General features: G+C 39.1%; 1 protein-coding gene across 3 annotated transcripts in view; it reads left to right on the top strand.

Moving 5' to 3' along the window:
• pcdh17 (protocadherin 17) overlaps window positions 1-19,905 on the top strand; it is a 61,759-nt gene that overhangs the window by 9,494 nt on the left and 32,360 nt on the right. For 2 of the 3 annotated variants that reach the window (XM_038701641.1, XM_038701640.1), the window contains exons 3-4: window positions 13,959-14,017; window positions 14,448-14,620. In XM_038701641.1, coding sequence (XP_038557569.1) covers window positions 13,959-14,017; window positions 14,448-14,620 — 232 coding nt within the window. Of the gene's footprint in view, window positions 1-13,958; window positions 14,018-14,447; window positions 14,621-17,747; window positions 18,038-19,905 lie in introns of those variants that run through there. The other variant, XM_038701642.1, reaches the window with a different exon arrangement.

Genomic DNA, 19,905 nt, shown 5'->3' with positions numbered 1-19,905 from the left:
GACCTCCCGACTTGGCAATGTAGGGCAACAAAGGAATTTTGTTTTTTTTTCAAGTGTAGAGGAAGAGACAGGATATGAGAACACAAGTTGACCTCCGTGATAGCCAGATTGGCCGGACACATTAAACCAATTTGCTTGGTTCAATAGGAAGCAGCCTATTGGAGATGACATGGGCACGATAATAAGACTGTGGATCGTCAGTGGAAATTCACTCTTGAGTTATTGTGTGTTGGTTTGTGTATGAGTGTGTTTGTGATGGAAGTGGATGTTCAGTACTCCTCAGCCTAATTCACTGTCACCAGAGTGACCAAAATATCATGTCACATTGTCATGTCATTATTGTTGAGTAACAAGTGCCATTGTTTAGCTCGGTTTAGGCTGGCATTTTAAATGGTTTCAGATCAAATCCTATCCTACTTAGTAATTACTTTTCTATTTTGGCTGTTTTCTTGTGTGTCAGTGTATGTTGTTTTTCTGACCCTGCTTATACTGCTAGTTCTTTTACATTAAAAGTGCACGCCTACACCATATGGATCTGTGCTGTACCTGACAATCCTTTTGCTACAGTGTGCTTTCTTTTCAATATGAGATGTGAAAAAGAAAATTGTGACAGAAAAATCTGTGCATGCCCCTGGTAGATTTTGAAACATTTACCTCTGGGCTGCTGACATTGTGCTCAAACAAGGAGCCAACCTAGCATCAACAGAGGTCACAAAAACAAGAGAACAAAACATAACCTTCACAGTGGCGGAATCTAAGATTCAGCGGCCATGTCTCAATGTGTGTGTGTATGTACGTGCACATGCGCACATGCACCTGGACTACCACCAGCTGTGCTCTGAAGCATCAGTCTTGCTGGTTCCCTCAGATTGAAATGGGCTTCACTGTAGGGGCCCCCTGCCCCCTGAGGGCTCTTAGATCCCTCCTGGGGTCTTTAGACTTAACAGTGAGCAGCAGGGTGCTGGAGCTGCAGCGATAGATGGGTAGAGATAGGAGTGACCTCACAGTAATGTGCACTGAGATGCACAGGACACAGAGGGCTACATAGGTGTACATGGAATGGCGATGTATTCTTTGAACTGCCAGCAGCTGGGTCTCCTTGCTTTAAATCAAACACTTTCAAAGTCAAACAAAGTGGAACTCGCTATCCTGTGTGTTGGCACCAGTCCAACCTGAGAGAGCTTTTATTTCTGCCACAGCTTCCTTCACTGTGCCCCCTAGGCATGTACTGTAGAAACAACACGCAGCTCAAAGAATGAGTTATGTGAATCTGTTCTCACCTTCTATCTCATTAGTATAAGAGGAATGATTTATCCTTTTCTCTCCAAATCTCTGTTTCCTTGTCCCTGCCTTCTACAGTTCAGCACTTCTTCAGCTTCATCAGTAATGTGATTAATTGATTAGAAGGATATACCATGAACACCATCTCATTTGCTCTAATTTCACCTAACGACATGTCAAAACAAGCTACTGTTAAACGGTCTTCTTCTCCCTCATACAACCACTGGAGTGCATTACTGTCACCCAATCTGGAAACGACAATTTGCGGAGTATTTTTCTAAACAGTGTAATCCTGCCAGTGTACGTTTGTGTGTGCAGCATGTGTCTGTCTTGAGAAAGTCTGACGCTCTAATAGGAGAGATCCCACTGTCCCACAGTTTGAAATCTGACTCCCATGTCTAAAGTGTTGTGTGTTTCTGAAGGGAATTGACAGCCGCTGTGTTTTGCAGTGGCTGTTATGTGTTTGTGGCAACAGAGGCAAATGAGTTGGCACTCCCAAATGTTATTGCCTAAACAAAAGCCCCACTAAGTGGTGGGCACACAAGATTTGTCATCTAACATTTGACTGTGTCTGCTCTTCGGGGTAGCAGTGGCGATGCTGAGTGCTAATGGCGTATTGAAAATGGTATATTTGTCCGGTTTCATCTTTTTCTATTGTACTACACAGATGTACTCAATTGGCCCCTCACTGGGCTTGTGTCTTAGAGAGAAATCTTTTTGGGGCCTTCAGCATTCAGATCAATTGCTGGTTTGCTTCGTTACTTATTGATTCTTGCTCTGTTTGGTACTGAAATACTGTATTTCATTATCTATCGCTCAGAGCAGTGCTTAGTTAAAAAAAAAAAGAACTAGTGCTCACTCTGCCTTTCTTTCTTGACCAACTCACACACAATCTGACTATTTTCCTTTTCGGATTCCCTGTCTTTGTCTCTGCTCTTGTCATCTCAGATAAGCGTTGCAATTGCTCATGCTACTGACGACCCGAGCCAAATTCATAAAGATGAGATTATCTTGTCAACAGTACAGAGTGTATATGTCTGCCATATTGATCTGCGCAAAGTCTTAATAAATGAAGTACCACGATGGAAGCGTTGGCTCAATGATAACTCTGAACAGATCTTGCTATTTATACACTCTCAATGCTGCTGAGATGATGAATGGAACTTGGGTATTCTGCCCTTCTCCTCTCTTATCCTTTTTCCTCCTGTTTTTCCTTTCCACTCCTCCCCTCTCCTGCCCTCCCCCCTCCTCTCCTATTTCCAGATTGATGGGGTAAAACAGCCCCTCTCTCCTCTAACATTGTCTGAAATTGCGTCCTCTTTGAGGTCACGTTGACATGCTGAGTCGATGTACTCCCAGGTGGAGAGACATGGGTGCTGCTGTGGGAGGAACCAATCAGGGGAGGGAGAGCGGGGAGGGAAAAAAATTACTAGCGCTGGAGCTCGGGCCTGTGTGTGTCTTTAAATTACTGAGGTTTCAAGGGCTGTTTATCTGTGCATTTGAAGAGAAGGTCAGCAGGGTTTAGAGCTTGAGATTATGTGTGATTGTTTCTTCTATGGGCTAGCTGATTAATGCTAAAGCAGGCCTGACAGATTCTTAATGCACCACAGACCCACTTAAAAGAGACTGAGGAACTGGCGTCCAACACTTTAACAGTCGAGCGTTATTCTAAAGCCTTTCCTGTCAGTTTTTTACCCAGGTGTATGAGCAGTATCCTTCCTGTCTTTCATTCCTCCCCTACCCGGCCTCTCCTCTGCTCGGATACCTCTGACCTGATACATATACAGTAGATAGGTCACCTTCAAGGGAAAGTAGACAAAGTCCATCTGCTGTGTGTGCGCCTGTGAATGTGTGTGCATAGAGAGACAAAGAGGGAGAGCCCAGGTGTTTGTATGTGTACTTGTGCATGTATTGATATTAGAGATATGTGTGCATGCGTCCTGTGTGTTTATTTATCTACGTCTGGCCTTGGTTCTGGGCTTTGGGGAAATATCTAAAATCCTTTCATCCTCCGAAATGGCTCTTCCCCCATCAATTCAAATGGAATAATTTTGTTCTTTAATGCTTTTGTTCACACGCTCTCAACTTCTGTCTTGTTATCCCGCTAACTAGACCACATTTTGTGGATGGTTTGTTTCAATACTAAATGAAAAAAATGCTTTAGTTACGTTTATACAGACATTGGATAAGTACTTAATAATAGTTCAAAAGCATAGTAAACATGTGTGCTTTTAGCTTTTTTAGGTTGAAGGCATTTCACTTTCAGATTGCAAGGCTGTTTATTTTATCATATTTTTCCATTAAGTGGTAATTTATAAAATGTTGTATAAATCCATGCATTGTAAAACATAGTAGATCTAGCAGAAGAACATGCTTTTTTCTTTAATCTTACATTAGGAAATACACTTATTTCTAATTTTATTGCAATACACTTATTACACAGCTTCCTTGCTGAGAGTTAGATACAGACTAGAGTGACTGAAAGTCACTGTCTGTACAGTAATCTGAAGCTGCAGCCAGCAGCCGATTAGCTTAGTTTAGCATAAAGACTGGAAACAGATGAAACCAGCTAGCCTGATAACAGAATTAACCTAACAGCTCCTTTAAAGTTCGCAAATTAATTTGTTATATCTTGTTTGTCTATCCACAACATGTAAAAATGACATGTCGATGTCCTACTGCATGTTATGTATCAAATTATCTCTTGGCCATCATCAGTTATTTCCTGGACTGTCGTCGTCACTACAAGGTTTGTATTTAGTGTACGGACATGAGAGCAGTATCAGTCTTCTCAACTAACTCTTGGAAAGAAAATGAACAAGTCTGTAACAGCTTTGGATTTTGGGGCTGAGTTGGCTTTGGATTAATGAGGGTGAAGCAAGGTCAGTGCTGACTCAAGGCTTCAGTTAACGGCAAAGCTGTTGTAACTATTGATGAGCAAGTACTGAATGATATCTAGCTTACACACCAAGTCCACATACTGCTCCCTATCCCTTTTTATTGCTTTCCTCACAAAGGTATATTAATAATGTAACATAAAGTAAAGTCCTCTATCATTTTCCTTTACTTTTCAATTTCAGTTTTTCCCCACAGTTTACATATTTTCCTTTATCAATAATCATAAGACCTGTCTCAGCTGTAAGCTGCCCGGACCAGCTGGTTAAATGTGTCTACACAAAACATCTTAAGTAGTGAGGGGAAACAACGCTGCTATTTTAGGAAAGCTGGCGAACTGCTGTGTTCGGGGGTTTTGTGTGTTGGAATACATCTATGCCAAAAGCTACATTTATAATTTGCTCCTGAGACTAAACTGCCACAGATGTGGATTGTGTTGATACGAGTACAAACGTGCTGTCTGGTGTCGCCCCTCCTCTTCAGAGCCGAAAAGTTTTCCTCTGAGCTGGCTTCAAAGGTGGCACCTGAGACTGAATTGGCTTCTGAATTGTTGACAGTGTTGGATTTGTAAAAGATAATGCAGGTAGGAACTATGGAAGTACAGAAATGATATTGCAGTAGATGACTACAAATATAACAGGGCTTTTAATTCTCTAGTCGTATTAGCATCTTCCCTCTTCAACTGTAAACCAGTAAGCAAGTAAACTTTTTTTTTTTTTTTTAAATATAGATGAGGTCACAACCTCTTCCAGTCTGATTCTTTTTGTCTAGTGGACTGTGATTTAGCTTTTTTTAAAATTGTATATCCTATTAAATGATTTTCTTGTCTGTTGTAGTGTTGACTGTCAACACCTGAACAGACTGCCTCATTATATTGCACAGCACAGGGGTGCGACTGCACCTCATAATAAGGGCTCAGGAATAAGTTCATTCGTTTATGCTTATGTCATTAGATAGACAGTGCATGTTGCTGTGTTCTTAGGTCTTTATAAAAATCTGATAATAATTTTTGATGTATACTTTGGATTGAAAGACATGCTTTAAATAAACAATGCTTCAAATCTCTCAAGTAAAAATCAGATTGTAAAGGTACAGGTTGCAGCACAAAAACTTCAAACAATAGCCGATGTAATTAATACTGGTGGAGATTGGTGTGAAGCTCATGAGGACATGAGCACCTAATCCCTGCAACATGTTGCAAATATAAATCCACAAAAAATATAACAACCTTTGAACAAACATCTAACCACTTGTCTCAAAATTAGTGAAACAATATTATTTTTCACTTAGTTTGGGGGATTGTAACATAAAACCAGTAGATAATTTGCATTCTCTCTACAGCTGGGTGAAAATATGTTTAAATCAATCTGCCTTCTAAAAATCTGGTTATTTTTTTCCAAGCTCTTGGTCAAAATGAAAAGCAATGAGTTTTAGAGGTGTGGGTTCCTTAACTGAAACACTCTTGAATTAAATGTATTTGATTTCAAATTACAGGTGTATTATAAAATGGGTCACAGTAAATTATTATTTTTTACTTCCATTTAGCGAAAAAAAGATGATGACAGTTGTCATAGTGTAGAGCCGCAGTTGTGTGTTCCAGTGTGGCAGCTTATTGTAAGCTTTGCCCGAGGGGATGTTGGTCAACATCGTTACCATTTATGGATAATGTTGTCCTTTTTAGTTAGATAAGGATGATTCATTCAATAAAAATCAATTTAATCAACCCATTAATAAATCAATTATATGCATATGAGTTAAAAACAGATAATTGTATATTTTTTGTCATTTCTGGTAAACAGATTATTCTGTATTACTGTATGCTTATTGAGACAAGCCTTCTTAGCCATTTTGTTTATGCAGGATTTAGTTTAGCCAATCATTTGATTTTTCATGCATCATAAAATAGCCAAGACTGTAAGATCTCCAGCACCTGTAATGGTACGTGTGTGTGTGTGTGTGTGTGTGTGTGTGTGTGTGTGTGTGTGCACTGTGTGTAAGTAAGGGAAAGAGAAACAAGTTCAAGGATATGCACTCTCTCAGGAGGTTTGCAATTTATTATTTTCTACGTGAGTTGATTCTCAAGATGATAATGACAGGCTTAAGAATAGACTTTAACAACGCTTTGTTGACCAACTCTCAGACTCAGGGTCTGTTTATCCCTCAGTTTTCTAGCAAAGTAATTGAGTCTCCAAAATGAAATGACAAACATTATTACAGGATAAATGTGCCCTTAAAAAGCTAATCTAAGAAAATAAAAATAAAAAATAAAATAGCACACTGATTACTCAGCTATCCTACTTGTACGTAAGGAGATTTCCTTGGAAATGTGACCAAAGTAGTCATTTGTAGACACAAGAGAAAATTATATCTATGCTTGCTTTGGCTATTCCTCAAATGGAATAATAAAGTAGCAGTAACTGCACAGGTTGAAGAATAGCAGCTTTGAAGTAGTGTTTTTGTCGCATCTCTCTTGATGAAGAGGGGCAAGCATGACCACCTCAGCCCTCCCTCTGCTCCTCTTCTTTTCTATCTCTACTTTTTGCTTTTCACCTATCGATGATTTCAGTCCCCTGCCCAGTGTGTGGTTAGAATAACAAGACAATGCTACCATTTGCATGGTTTTTTTCCACTTTATGAAGTGGATTTGTTGAGACTGAGGATGATAAAAAAAAAGTTCCGCCACTAAGACAAGACAGCTTGATGCTTTCCCCTGAACTCCTAACAGGCAACTCTAATAACACTGTATGGCCAACCAAAATAATAGGCAATCACTGTGAGTGGTTGCATATTAATTATGAATATTGTGTCTTTGCTGGTGAGCAGTGAATATGCAAGGTAGAGGTCATCCTGTTTATGCAACTGTATATAAAAGCCCCCAAAGTGCTACTTAGCCCTATTTAATGAAGGGAAAAAACTATTCCTGACCAAATGAACACGGACACAACTAAATAAAAAAGAATGCAGTTACGTTATGAATTATGAATTATGGCAAACCCTGATTAACAAGATGAGAATATTGAGTTGGATTAGTGCTGCCTGAGTCACCAGTTTCATAATAAACCAGCAATTTTACAAAAAGCCCCATTGTAGTTCTCTATACACTGTCTAAACACAGTCACAGTATTTCAAGGCAATGGCAACCCTTAACACATGCAGTTGTGTGCTACTTTATTCAGCTTGCGCTGTGTTAGATTTGTGGTAAGTCGAATTCAGTACAGTCCGAGATAGGGACTGTCAGTGAGAGAGATACTTTAAATGACTGATCACCGGGGGTGGGACAAATAATCGATATTTTCTGATTCAGTCCGTAGATATATGTTATTGTTACACAGGAGCTAATTTCACAGCATGTTCTCTTGCTTTACTGAGGTATTTCCTTTCTTTCTGGCAGACATTTCTGAAAAATGTCTTGGTGAATAATGCTCAATGTCAGCTCTCCATAAAAAAAGAACTCAAACCCTTTCATAATCCCAGAAAATAATGCATTATTGTACATGCATCAGGTCCATTTACAGTTAACACTGCCTTCTATCAAACAAATGCAGAGCTTTAACCATAAGTCACATGGAGTTTCAGCTCACTCACTCATATGACAGTTATGGTAACCTGCCATCCTGTGACAAACATTGTGGTGTAGAGAAAAATCAACACAGTTTATTCAGGTGGCTCACTGTAGCAAATCATTCTGAACAAAACACTGCTGAAAGGGATTATTTATCTTCTGCTGTGGTCTGACCAGCAAAGAGAATATGAAGTCAGTCAAGACTGCAACTGAACTTTATACCTCATAGACACCAAGCAACAGGCAAGATGCACACTGCATGTCAACATATCTGGATAATGAGGGCTGTAACTCTACACAAAATTAACAGTTGAATATGCATGGTGGTTATGGGGTTTGGGTTCATTAAACTTTCGGTACAGCTAGGAAAACAAAACGCAGAATTTCTTTTAATTTTAATTTTCTTGAAATTATTTAGAAAAACATTAACACTAAACAGTGGCTTGTGGACCATAAATCCTGATCTCAAAATGTAAAACAGGGATAGATTGTAAGATATCCAGCTGAAACTTGCAGAACTAAAGGAGTACAGTAAAAGCTGTGTGGTTCAGATGAATGCTCCCTTACTGGATTTTCTCTGTACTGCAAAAAGGAACCTTTTCTAGTATTTTTCATAACTTTATCCAGAGGCTTGTTCAGCATGCATGCTCCATTTCAGCAATACCTCACGTCATTTATACAGCTGCACTTGTTCACACTTGGGAGGGGCCAGTTTAAGTACTATTTTGTACTTTTTTCTCACAACATAGCTCACCTTGGAATTATACAAGAGGTTGTGTTTGAGTGTCGCTGACATGTGGTACAAGTGCAACCAAAAGTAGAATTTAACAAAATAACAGAGCTCATTTTTCAGTAGCACTTTATATTAGAGGTAGTGTAGCATTTTACAGCCATGATTCATGGCTATTACACAGAAACTATCACAAGTGTTTACAGCTAATCATTTTGCCTATTTACCATGAAATTAAATAGAAACAGGCAGTTGAGCATTTTGCACCCCTGATTCAGGATTATTACACAGAAACTAAGAAAGTTTTCTAGGTAGCAAACATTGAACATTTCATTTGTACAGTACGTGTTGCATCCATTTCATTCTAATGTTTCCCAGCTATGCCCATTGTTAAAACCAAGCTATTACCTGGTGATTACTTTGGTAATTACATGTTATTACTGAACAGTAATGTAATGTAAATTGCTGCCGTTACCTTTTTCTATTTAGTTTGTTAGTCTTAGGTGGACATACTTCAAAAGCATTATGTTTTACTAATACAAACTATCAAACATTAGCCACATATATTTATCATTTAAATAAATCACAGACTAATTGAGGCCAATGTTATTTTATTAAATGGTAAAAGACAAAGAGTCCATGTTAGAGGAGATAAGTCAATGTGCTGCAAACAAAAACTGACAAAAAACACAGAGAAACCACTTCCTCCTAATATGGAGAAGGCATTCTAAAATACTATGACTGCATATTGTCAGTCTGCATAACTTGCTTACACTACATGAACAACATCCAAACAATCCAATCTCACATTGAAAGAAGATAGCCTAACCCTTCGAGGACAAGTTTTAAAGTCTTGTTCATGATTAAATATTGTCCAGAATCATTAGCAAGGTGTCCATCTGGACTGATAAGACGTCAGTGTGGTTGAAATCTATCTAGTCTCTGTTTACAGGGATCAGCTGCACTTCCTTACTCATCTGAAAGTCATTTGAACCAGACCTCTTGTAAGTTTTTTGGAAGATAGTGGAAGATATTTAGCAGGCAGTAGACTGTGATGGCTTTAAGTTCACTTAAGCCCATTGATTGATTGGTCTGTTCTCTCCAAGAAGATGTGTAGGACCAACTAATTAGATTTGATCACTTACAATTGCTCCTCAGCCACTGGGTAATCAATGCAGTCCAATTATTGTCTAGTTTCTCCGCCCCTTTTCCCTTACTTCCTTCATCATCCTTTCACTTTGTTGTTTTGCCCTCCTTTTTCTGTTTTTGTCTTTTTATTTCCTACTTGTGTCACATCCTGCTTTCACCAGTGTGTTTTATTTCCTCTAAGCTCGATTTCTCTCCATTTTATTCTTTACCCACTCTTCCCATCTGGCTGCTGCTGAGCTACTTTGACAATTTTCCAAGAGGAATAAATGAGAGTTCCCTTGGTGGTAACGTCACACACGCATACATGCACACAACAGAGACATCGTTTATTTAAATTAAAAACTACAATCCAAATCTTTTTGGCTTACAGACAAGGTTAGGGTGGACTTGGAACGGCTCACAACCTCTGACATGAAGAAACACATGCCCTCACAAGCATACACACAGAGTGAGTACTGTGTGTTTTTTTGGAAGACAGTAAAGGACAAATGCATGTATCATACCTAGCAGGGTAGTAAAGGGGGTGTACTCCCGTTCCTGTGAATAAAAGATAGCTGTCCAATGATGTGTGAAAGAGAAGTTGCAATTTGTCCTCTTTCACCACCCCTACCTGAGTTATCAAACACACACACACACACACACACACACACACACACACACACACACACACATACACACAAACACATAAACATAGCCCCATAGAAATGAACAGTGCCCCAAAATGCACCAACAAGGCCTGAGTGTAGAATAGCACTCCAATATGCTCGTCTCATTTGTCTCAATCGGCCTGCTGTCTGCTTGGTCAGTCTTAGGGTCTCAATGGGAATACAGAATAGAGTGCAGCTTTTACACTTACAGCCTCACTGTACTCTGTATCTCCCTGACCTTTGTGGCCTTGCTGCATGAACTAGATACAACACATCATTCAAAACTATTTAGCAACATGTTTTTGCAATTCTCATCCATCCTACCAATAAAACTAAACTCAGTTGATATCTTTACAAAGTGCATTGACCCAGAGCTGCTGAAGTCATTGTGTATTGAATACATTCAATCATTCAACCGTTAAGGTAAAATACTCATATTTTAGGTAAATCAGCAAGTCAGACCTTAAAGGTCAGATATCCAGATGCTACAGTTTGGGTCAGTTCAGTTTGCAGTAGGTTAGGCAGTTTAGTTAGTCCCACTAGGGGAAATTGGAAGGCAAAAAGTGCAAGCATGTAACATGAAATACTAATAATAGTGATACTTGCGATGCTAGATTAATTCATGTACTGTATAACTCAGTGTCTAATAATGATAATAAAACTACTGGATATCTAGCCAGTATGTATCATTGCCCCCTCAAATTATGCTGTATTCATTGTGGGCTCTGACTGGCAAGTACAAAGCAGCCCATATTGGCCGTTATCGATCCATTAATTTGAAAGTGGCCCATTGTAGTGAAAGGGCTGGGCAGTATAGACAGACAGGAAGAGATGGAAGCTTAAGATCAGCCTGGACTCTAATTGGCAGGAAAGAGGCTTCTATGAATTGGCGTAATGTGCTTGTATTGGCTTGGGGCGGGGGTTAGGTTGAAGAGTGATGTGGAGCACATGCTACTCTAAGTGCAATGCACACATTTTTTTCTTTTTGGTAAGAAAACAATTATAATCATGAATACCTTGCTATGGTATTCAGTGTTTTATTTCCATTTAACACACTATCAATGTCAAGTGTTTCTGAGTGCAATTGCTGATAGGTGATAGACAGACAACAGGGGAGGAAGGTGCAGTTCAAAATATGAATTAACTCAAAAACCAAACTGAAACAAGCTTACATGGAAGCACATAGCAAAGTCCAGAACTGAGGTAAATCCAACAAAAGTAATCTAGAGCACGGGCAGAGAAAACCAAAGAACAGCTGCAAGAAGGTTGAAGGTTTAAATACACAGGCAAATGAGCAGGGAAGGAAGCACAGCTGAAACACCAGGTAATCAAACAACAGGAAACAAAGCTAGACAAGAACTGATCACTACAAAATAAAACAGGACACATGGGGACACACAAGGAAAGTTACCCAAGTAAAAACAGAAAACAGGGAACAACTGATTAACAGAACAAAACCAGGGCAGGGAACAGAGACAGGACCAAACAGGAAACAGGACTACACTAACCTGGAAACAAAGGATTTAGGATTAAGACACAGATACAAGGAGAGAACAGACAGGGCACACAAACAAACTGAAACTTGATGCAAGAATTAACCACTCAAAAAATACGGAACTAGATGACATGGACAAGACAGACTGACAAGAAGACAAAGACCAGAACAAATGACAGGGGACCAGGAAGAATAAAACAGAAAACATGTAACATCTAAATGGGAAACTATAAACTCCAAACCAGAACTAAGACACAAAACCAAACAAAGAGCCAGGACTAAGCACTAAGACACAAACTAAGAACTAAGATGAGAAAAGGAAAGGGACAAAACACATACTAAATGAACTAAACATGCGAATGAACAAAAGAATAAACTAGGCTACGAAACACAAAACCATAACAAGATCAAATAAACACAGGAAAAACAACAGCACAAAACCAAATCCTAACAATCAAAGCAAGTTTATACTGAAGTACAGTAGACCATTGCCATTTCAACTTTATTAGTGTATTGTAATGTACACAAGAATATAATTTAGAGATTTATTGGATGTGCACAGGTGAGGAAAGCAAATGAAACCTATAACAATTAAGGAAAACCTTTTTCTGCTAAAGAGCTTAGGTGATTGAAAAGTACGGTATGCCCAAGGATGAGTCCCTGGTCATAAAAGTACAGAAGGGGCACATCAGTCTAAAGCCTTCCACCATTTTTGTAAGACTCAGGCTGTTATTATTTCAATGCCAAATGATTTCAAACATTCATTCTTCTCTTACTCCGTGTTCAGATTCCAGCCTTTGATATATTCTGTGGGTGTTTTCTTTTAATCTTGGCGAAGGCTGAGGTGGAATAGAGTGTTTAGGTAGAGATAAAGGTGTTGGCAAAAGCATGGAAGGTCAAAGTACTGAGGTGGCCTGTCTGACCTTCACACACCCTTTTTCATACTGAGCCACCGCAGAGCACGGATGACATTGAAATACTCTATCGACTGTGAGTCAAGCTGTGCATGTGAAAAAGCCTGGTGCAAGGCAGACATTACTCACTAAACATGACATTTTACTGCTATCAATTCAAGACAGGGAGTTGTGCACTACATAGGGTAATTATTTGTGTTACTATGATGAATACCACTGCAACAGTATGAAAGCTATTTCTCTTGAAGGCATTTGTTTCCACCCTTCCTACCTCTACCCAACTGGGACGTTGAGATATTCCTGTAATCATTTTAACAAAATATAAACACGTTAGTTTTTGTCTGCCTGTGATCTTAGTGGCTTACTGTGAAGTCTGTACATCTGGTGCTTTTGCATTAGTTGTTTTCATTATTAGTAAGGTTGGCAGATACTTCTTTGTGACCTTTTATCTCAATTGACCTGATTTAAAAACCCTCATATACGATACTTTAATATAATTAACATGAGACAGACTGGGAGAGAGACAGAGTACTTGCCAGTGCCAATGTGATTGATCCAGTCTTTAATGCACTGCTGTGCACAGTGCAGAGGATTGAGGGCTGTTTGTATAGTCTATGCAGTATAAAGTTTGTACCAGTATTCCTTTATACTATTGTATTTTGCCATACATCCCATACTGTTTGTTTATCAGACTGTATATGTTAAGACTTTACTGTGTTAGTGTGTCTTTGCATCTACATGTGTGCACATGAGTGTATTTGTGTTTTTTCTATCGATCCACATAGCAGGAAGCCCCCTGTGTATGATCAGATAGTCCTATATCACATAAACACCAGAACACATACAAGCTCCAGGTCCTCCAAACAATTCCCCAGTATCTAAATGAAAAACAAAACGTGTCGATGATCAGAGAGGGAACAGTTTCTCACAGAAAAATTGCATTTTAATTTGTGTAGAAATAGTGTAGAAATGTTAAGCTGACACAGTAACTGCGAAGGTTTCTATGCTCATCAAGGCTATTGTCCTAGCAGTATTGATTATATTTTGTCTGCCAGATTTGATGTTTAGCTCTGCAGTTTACTCTCAAATGGCTAATTTGTCTCCTTATGTGGTTAATGAAGTGCTCCAACCTAAATGATATAGAGCTCACATCTGCAGTATTTTATTTGCCCCTACTTTGTCCTATAAATCATTTGTTTGTGTATAATTAATCATATGTCACCGGGAGATCTTGTTTCATGTCTGTAGAGCCCACTATATACTTTTCTCTCTCTCCTCTCCACAGACGGACAATTTCCCCACTGAGCCTAATTATATGGGTAGCAGACAACAGTTTGTTCAAAGGTAAGAGTTGAGATCTATAACCGTCACTACATCTCAGACCTTTGTTTTTTTCTCTCCAATAGTCCCAATACAGTATTATGCCAACAGTAACTAAACTGACAATTAATTGTACTGAGTCATAGCAGGGACTACATTCAATTAGGTGTAAAAGTGGTCACAGTATTCTCTACAATACATATCTTTTTTTGTTTCCTCTTTAGTCTCCTTTAACAGACAGTACTGCTGGTGCAGTATTTTTGGAATCATTTTATTACATCTTAAATCCTGTTATTATAATTTCTCTTGTTTTGTTCATGCACTCAGATTTTCTCATCAGTGTTTAATTCTCTCTCTAAACTTCCACCGAGGGTAAAAAATAAAAATAAAAAGACGATTTCTCAGCCATACACTCTGTGCTAATGTTCTAATTATTTTTTGTTTATTTGTGCAGTAGTTCGACATTCAAAGACCCAGAGCGAGCAAGCCTCAGAGACAGTGGTCATGGTGACAGTGACCAGGCGGACAGCGACCAGGACACCAACAAAGGCTCCTGCTGCGATATGTCTGCGAAAGAAGCCCTCAAGCTGAAGGCTACAGGCGTGAAACCGCCACCTTTGGAGCAAGGTAAGCCCTCACTGGCAAATGTGACTGCATGAGAAATGAAAGATCCCGCACTAACCAAACACACTTGAACCTAATGACAATCTCTCCGTTTTCTGTGCTGCAGTTATTTGTATTAACAACTGAGCTCCTGACTTGCCTGAGCACTCGCAATCTGAACTTATACTTTTTATACTTGCAATTTTTTTCTCTCCTACTTTGTTCTCAGCACTTTTCTCATTTAATGTGTGTGTGTGTGTGTGTGAGTGTATGTCTATGTGTGTATTTTAGGGTGTGAGTGAGTGTGCATTCTATACACGTCCTCAGTTTATCAAAGCAGACAAGCCCATTATGTTTTTATAAGCCCAACTACTTCAGCCTCTCCATTTAGTCCCCCTTCCCTGAGCACCCGTCTCTGAAACTTTGATAATGGAACATGGAAAATGACTTAGTGAGCGGCAGGCGATGTAGCTTCGTAGTGTGGTGATTAAATATGAATAATTATTCTAAGCGCTGTGGGTCGGGCAGATTACACATGACATGTGTAGAACAATAACTCCCCAGATATGAGTTGTCGCAGTCCTCCTCACCCTAGCCACCTCGCATGATTAGTGCAGGGTCAAGGGAGGCAAGAAAGCTAAGATTATACATAGGTATAGAGAGAAGTGGTGGGACAGGAGGTATGCTAAATGTCTCACTGCAGCTTCATGTACCTCGGTGTGGGCCATTACCTGCTTGGTGAAACAGATATTCCCACAGAAATACAAATTCACTAAAGTCTCTACACCAAGAAGTACGTATCTCACTGACTGGATCCAAAAGTACAGAGCTGTATACTGAACATGGATCCTCTGTAATGGTGCTATTAATCCAGGGAACAGAAGGGCTGTTTTACTCCTTGCGGAAGGACAATGACAATTTGTGTAACACTCTGTGCTGCAATATGCATGTCTGACTAGATAGCTTTTTTTTTTCCTTTTCATTGGTTTTTAGAATGGAAAAAAAGCCACACATGTTGGCAAGAGAAATTGGCCAATTAAAAAGCTCCATATGTTTCTCATTTTGAAGATGTTCTCATTTAATTGTCCATGAGGGACTGAAACAATCACATTTATACACACAAAACACACATGACAAAGGGAGCTAAGAGTGTGTTGGGCTGTAGTCAGTCAGTAAAAACTGTCCTGAGACAACACTGGTGGTGGATGTGTACTGTTACTGCCTGATAGTGGTAACCACAGTTTATTCATCCACCTTTCTGTGTGTTGTCTTTGTTCTGTAGCCTTTTGGCGGTCTCGAACAACAGATTGTCATACCCATACACATACAAACTGATACACACAGACACACAAGACCAGTGGTACTGGAAACTCAGCGAAAGGCTGTAACCTTCCTTTGCCTATTTCACACTCATCTCCGCCCTCCCATTTATTCTCACCCTACGCTGTGTTTTCACCCCTGCTCCACGACTTTCGTTCCACTTCTCCACCTCTCCTTGTTTGGGGAAATCAATTGATGTGAGATTAGACAGTTAACTGGCTGAAGGTGGCTGTGTTTAGCCAGTAACATGTGAGCTACGCTAAGCTCTGGAGGAGGGCAGGGGCAGGAGGCCAAGGCATCGTGCAAGAGCAATGATGAGGAGTGAGGTGTGGTGAACACCACTCTGGCAGCGTTCTATCTTTATTAAGTGGCAAAGATACCAGTTGAATGCTCAAAAGCAGCAAATAATACCTCACTTTGAATTAATATTTACATGAGAAAACAATATTATGGTGGGATCTTTTGCCTCTTACAATGTCATCTGCTTAGAAAGGTCTGTGTTTATGTTTTGTGTCTTCCTGCTGTTTAAGATGAATCGCAAGATGACCACGCTGTGCCTGGTAAGCTCAAGAGTAGTCCTATCTGCTACTTTGTCTTAAGCAGACCCACTCAGGTACAGGTAATTTATTATACTAGTAATTTTATAGCTAATTAATGATGTTAAAGACAAAGTGAATAGAAGAAACTGAAACATGAGCTATTAAAGGACATATAGTGTAATGTGCTCCTCTGCATTAACTGTAGATACCTGTGGTCTAAATAAAGCTCCCTGTGTGCACATACATGAACTGTACATGGAAGCACACAGGTACTATAAGTCTATTATCAGATGGGAAAAAAGGAAAAATGAGCTTGTCATTGGTCACTGTCCCTGGGGTTGTTTTACTGCAGGCTTATTTCCTTCACATCTCAGCACTTAGCATCTACTTCATAGGACTTCTTCTAAACCCCCACCCCCACCCTTCCTTCATCCCATCTTAAGTCCTATGTTTCTCTCCAAGCGTAGCTCTCCCAATTACTCTCTATAGCTCTCTCTGCTTGCCTGCCAGGACACTGCAGCCTTGTTCACTGGCTCAGTACAAACAGAACTACAAGTGCACAAAGCATGTAGTTCAAGTCCCAATCAGTCCCCAGCCCTGTTTCAGTTTTTAGCCTTTATAGTCACTAGGTTTTAGCCTTAAGTGAATACCAACAATTTTGTGTCTTTCCTTTTTGTTACAGATTTTGCCATACTTTTTTGGCCTTTTTTATGTCTTATAATTTGTTTCCCTCAATTCCACTTTTTATACTCACCACTGGTAATAGGCATCGGTAGAACAAACATACAGCTCCCTATTTCCATGCTTGTAATTCATCTTCTTCTCTGATGTTCAGTTTGGTTTCCTTCCAGACAACATAATCTGGACATCTTCACATCAGGGACCAGTCTCAAATTGATTAATTAGCCCTGCAAAATTCGTAGCAATGTATTAATTAAGCTTAAGTATATCAAATGCATTTTTGCCAGTTTAAACAGCGATTAATTGATGCTCCAACGCGTCTGCAGCAGACGTTGATACAGGCTTGTCTGGCTCTTGCGGAGAGGCTGGCAGTACATTGCCCGCCTCTGTGGAGATGACTGCCATAGTCACTATCACGAACAGACAGGCGGCAGTGGTGTAGAGAGATGGTACCCACTGATAGGGCTGTCCGAGAAAATGGAGAGAGAGGGATGATGGAAGAGGAGGAGGAAGAGCATGGAGGGACGCTGTTTGACTGTACCAGTTGACCTATCCTAATTAGCTGCGATTGGACTGTGATAATGAAACCGCCTCCTGCCTTGTTTTTAAAGGGAGACATGCGTGGAACAGAGGATGTGACTCTACAAGGACAGCGTGGATACAGAGACAGCATGAGATGTGGGTCTATGACAGCACAGTAAAAGGCGATGAAATTGACTTTTTCCTGTTTGTGGATAGAAATCCCTACCCCCCACACCATCCCTCAGCTTGTGAGCAGCTTAAATAAGGGAAATATCATGCGTTGTCAATTGCACTCACACTCTTGGCACATACACAAAAATGATGTAAATGCACATACAGACATAAATACTGTACACAAATAAATTATGTTTACAGAATATTTAATTGTTACTCACTAAACCCTGTATTTAAATGATGCTTCTCTTCTGTAGATGTTCGGTAATTTAAGGTGCTGAGGATGTCAGTGAGTCTGCCTAACAGGATTGGAGTGACATTGATAAGGTTGGCCGAGGAGGAATTGATGATGTTTCTGTGATGTTTTGGGATCCTTTATGTCTGTTAGCACTATTTGGACTATTTGGAAGCAAATCTCAAAAGAGAGTTCTATATGAATCTTCCAGAGAAAGCTATTTAAATTAAGAAATATTTTCTATTCAAATAACTAGCATGTATTTGGATTCTGTGGCCATAGCGGAATTCTTGAGTGTTTTGAAGTTAATCCTTCATTGGCATTTTACAGCTTGAGTTGACATTTTAGTATAAGACAATATTTTATTCTATTCAGTATAATTTATCCTACAAGAGTATGTCTATATGGAAGTCCTGTTGTTCTTATATTTATCATTTTCAATTAAATACAGTAGCCAAAACAATAATCACAATATATATTTAAAGTGATTTTATGTAATGGTTTTTTCATTGTGGCGTTTTGAAGCAAGGGTGTGACTTGAAAATTATCCATCTGTAAAATCATGAGAAAACTAGGTCTTTATACATTGTTTTGTTGAATAATAGGTTTTCTTTACCACTCCACACTGAGACCAAACAAACAAAATATTCAGACTTTAATCCATCTTAAATATTCTCCCATCTTCCCTTGTGGCAGTCTTAATCTTAAGACTCTGGCATTACTGAACTTTTCCAAAGTGTTTCAAGTCCCCACAATCTCAGTCTTTCCTCTTTTCTTTTCATTCGCAGCAATTAATTTAAAATCCTGAATGAACCTTTTGATAAAAAAAATTGCAACTGCAAGATTAATTGTCTGGTCAGAAGTCAGATCAGATGCCCTTTTCACACTTGTAGCTATGGCAACCTCTATGCTGCTCACTATGGCCTTCAATAAACCTTTATCTGACTGTTGGAAAAGGGCATTCCTTTCAACATCATTCATATTTCATAGGCAGATAAATGCACACATGCTTCACATAGATGTGTGTATCTGTATTTTTAAATGCTTTTAAATTTGTATTCAAATGCAGCACAATTAGCCTGTTATGAGTTCTTTATTGACATATATTTCATCTTTGTTACAAATAATTGGAGATTATTGTATTATTATTATAATTGTCTTAAAAGTCTGTATAAAATAAAGTTTCATGCATTATGGCTGATCAATTGTACATTTATAGACAAAAGTGTGCCTCCATGTCACCAAGACAATTTAGTTTATTATTGGTGCATGAAAGTGTTTTTCATATTTTAGTCACTCAAATAGTCATTTCCGAGTTATTCTAAAAAATGTTGAAAAACATCTGCAAAAACAGTGATGGTTGTTGCAGTTGAATTAATTGATGATGGTTAATCACAGTATGACAGATGAGTTTATATCTTTCCTTGTTTTTAAATCATCTTTATGTGGGTTCCCTGTTAGGGGTCGATTATTGTTTATAATGTAAAATTTCAGTTGAAGCAGGAGAAAGACAGAGACAAACAGAGGAAGAGAGAAACTCAGTTCTCGCATGACACAACTGAATGCCAAAAACAAATGAACAAAGCAACAGAAAATCTGGCTGCTGAAAGACCGGCTGCTTCTGAAAGACACACTTCTTCTGAAACATTTCCAGTCAGCATTGGATCGCAATGGAGATGTGATGGAGCACAGCTGGAACATGTCTCAGTCATAACTTGTGGACAGGAACTTTTAGACATTAGTTGATCAGATGAAAACTAAAAAGCAACAGTTACTGCCGTTATGAGGGTCTGAGAAGTGTTGGCAAAGTTCCCATTTCTCATTACCATTAATGGGTA

Source organism: Micropterus salmoides, unplaced genomic scaffold (genome assembly GCF_014851395.1).
Source record: "Micropterus salmoides isolate LMB-PRFRI ecotype aquatic unplaced genomic scaffold, ASM1485139v1 Ms_hic_scaffold_6, whole genome shotgun sequence".
Classification (NCBI taxonomy): Eukaryota; Metazoa; Chordata; class Actinopteri; order Centrarchiformes; family Centrarchidae; genus Micropterus; species Micropterus salmoides.
This window is presented reverse-complemented; position numbering and strand designations above follow the sequence as displayed.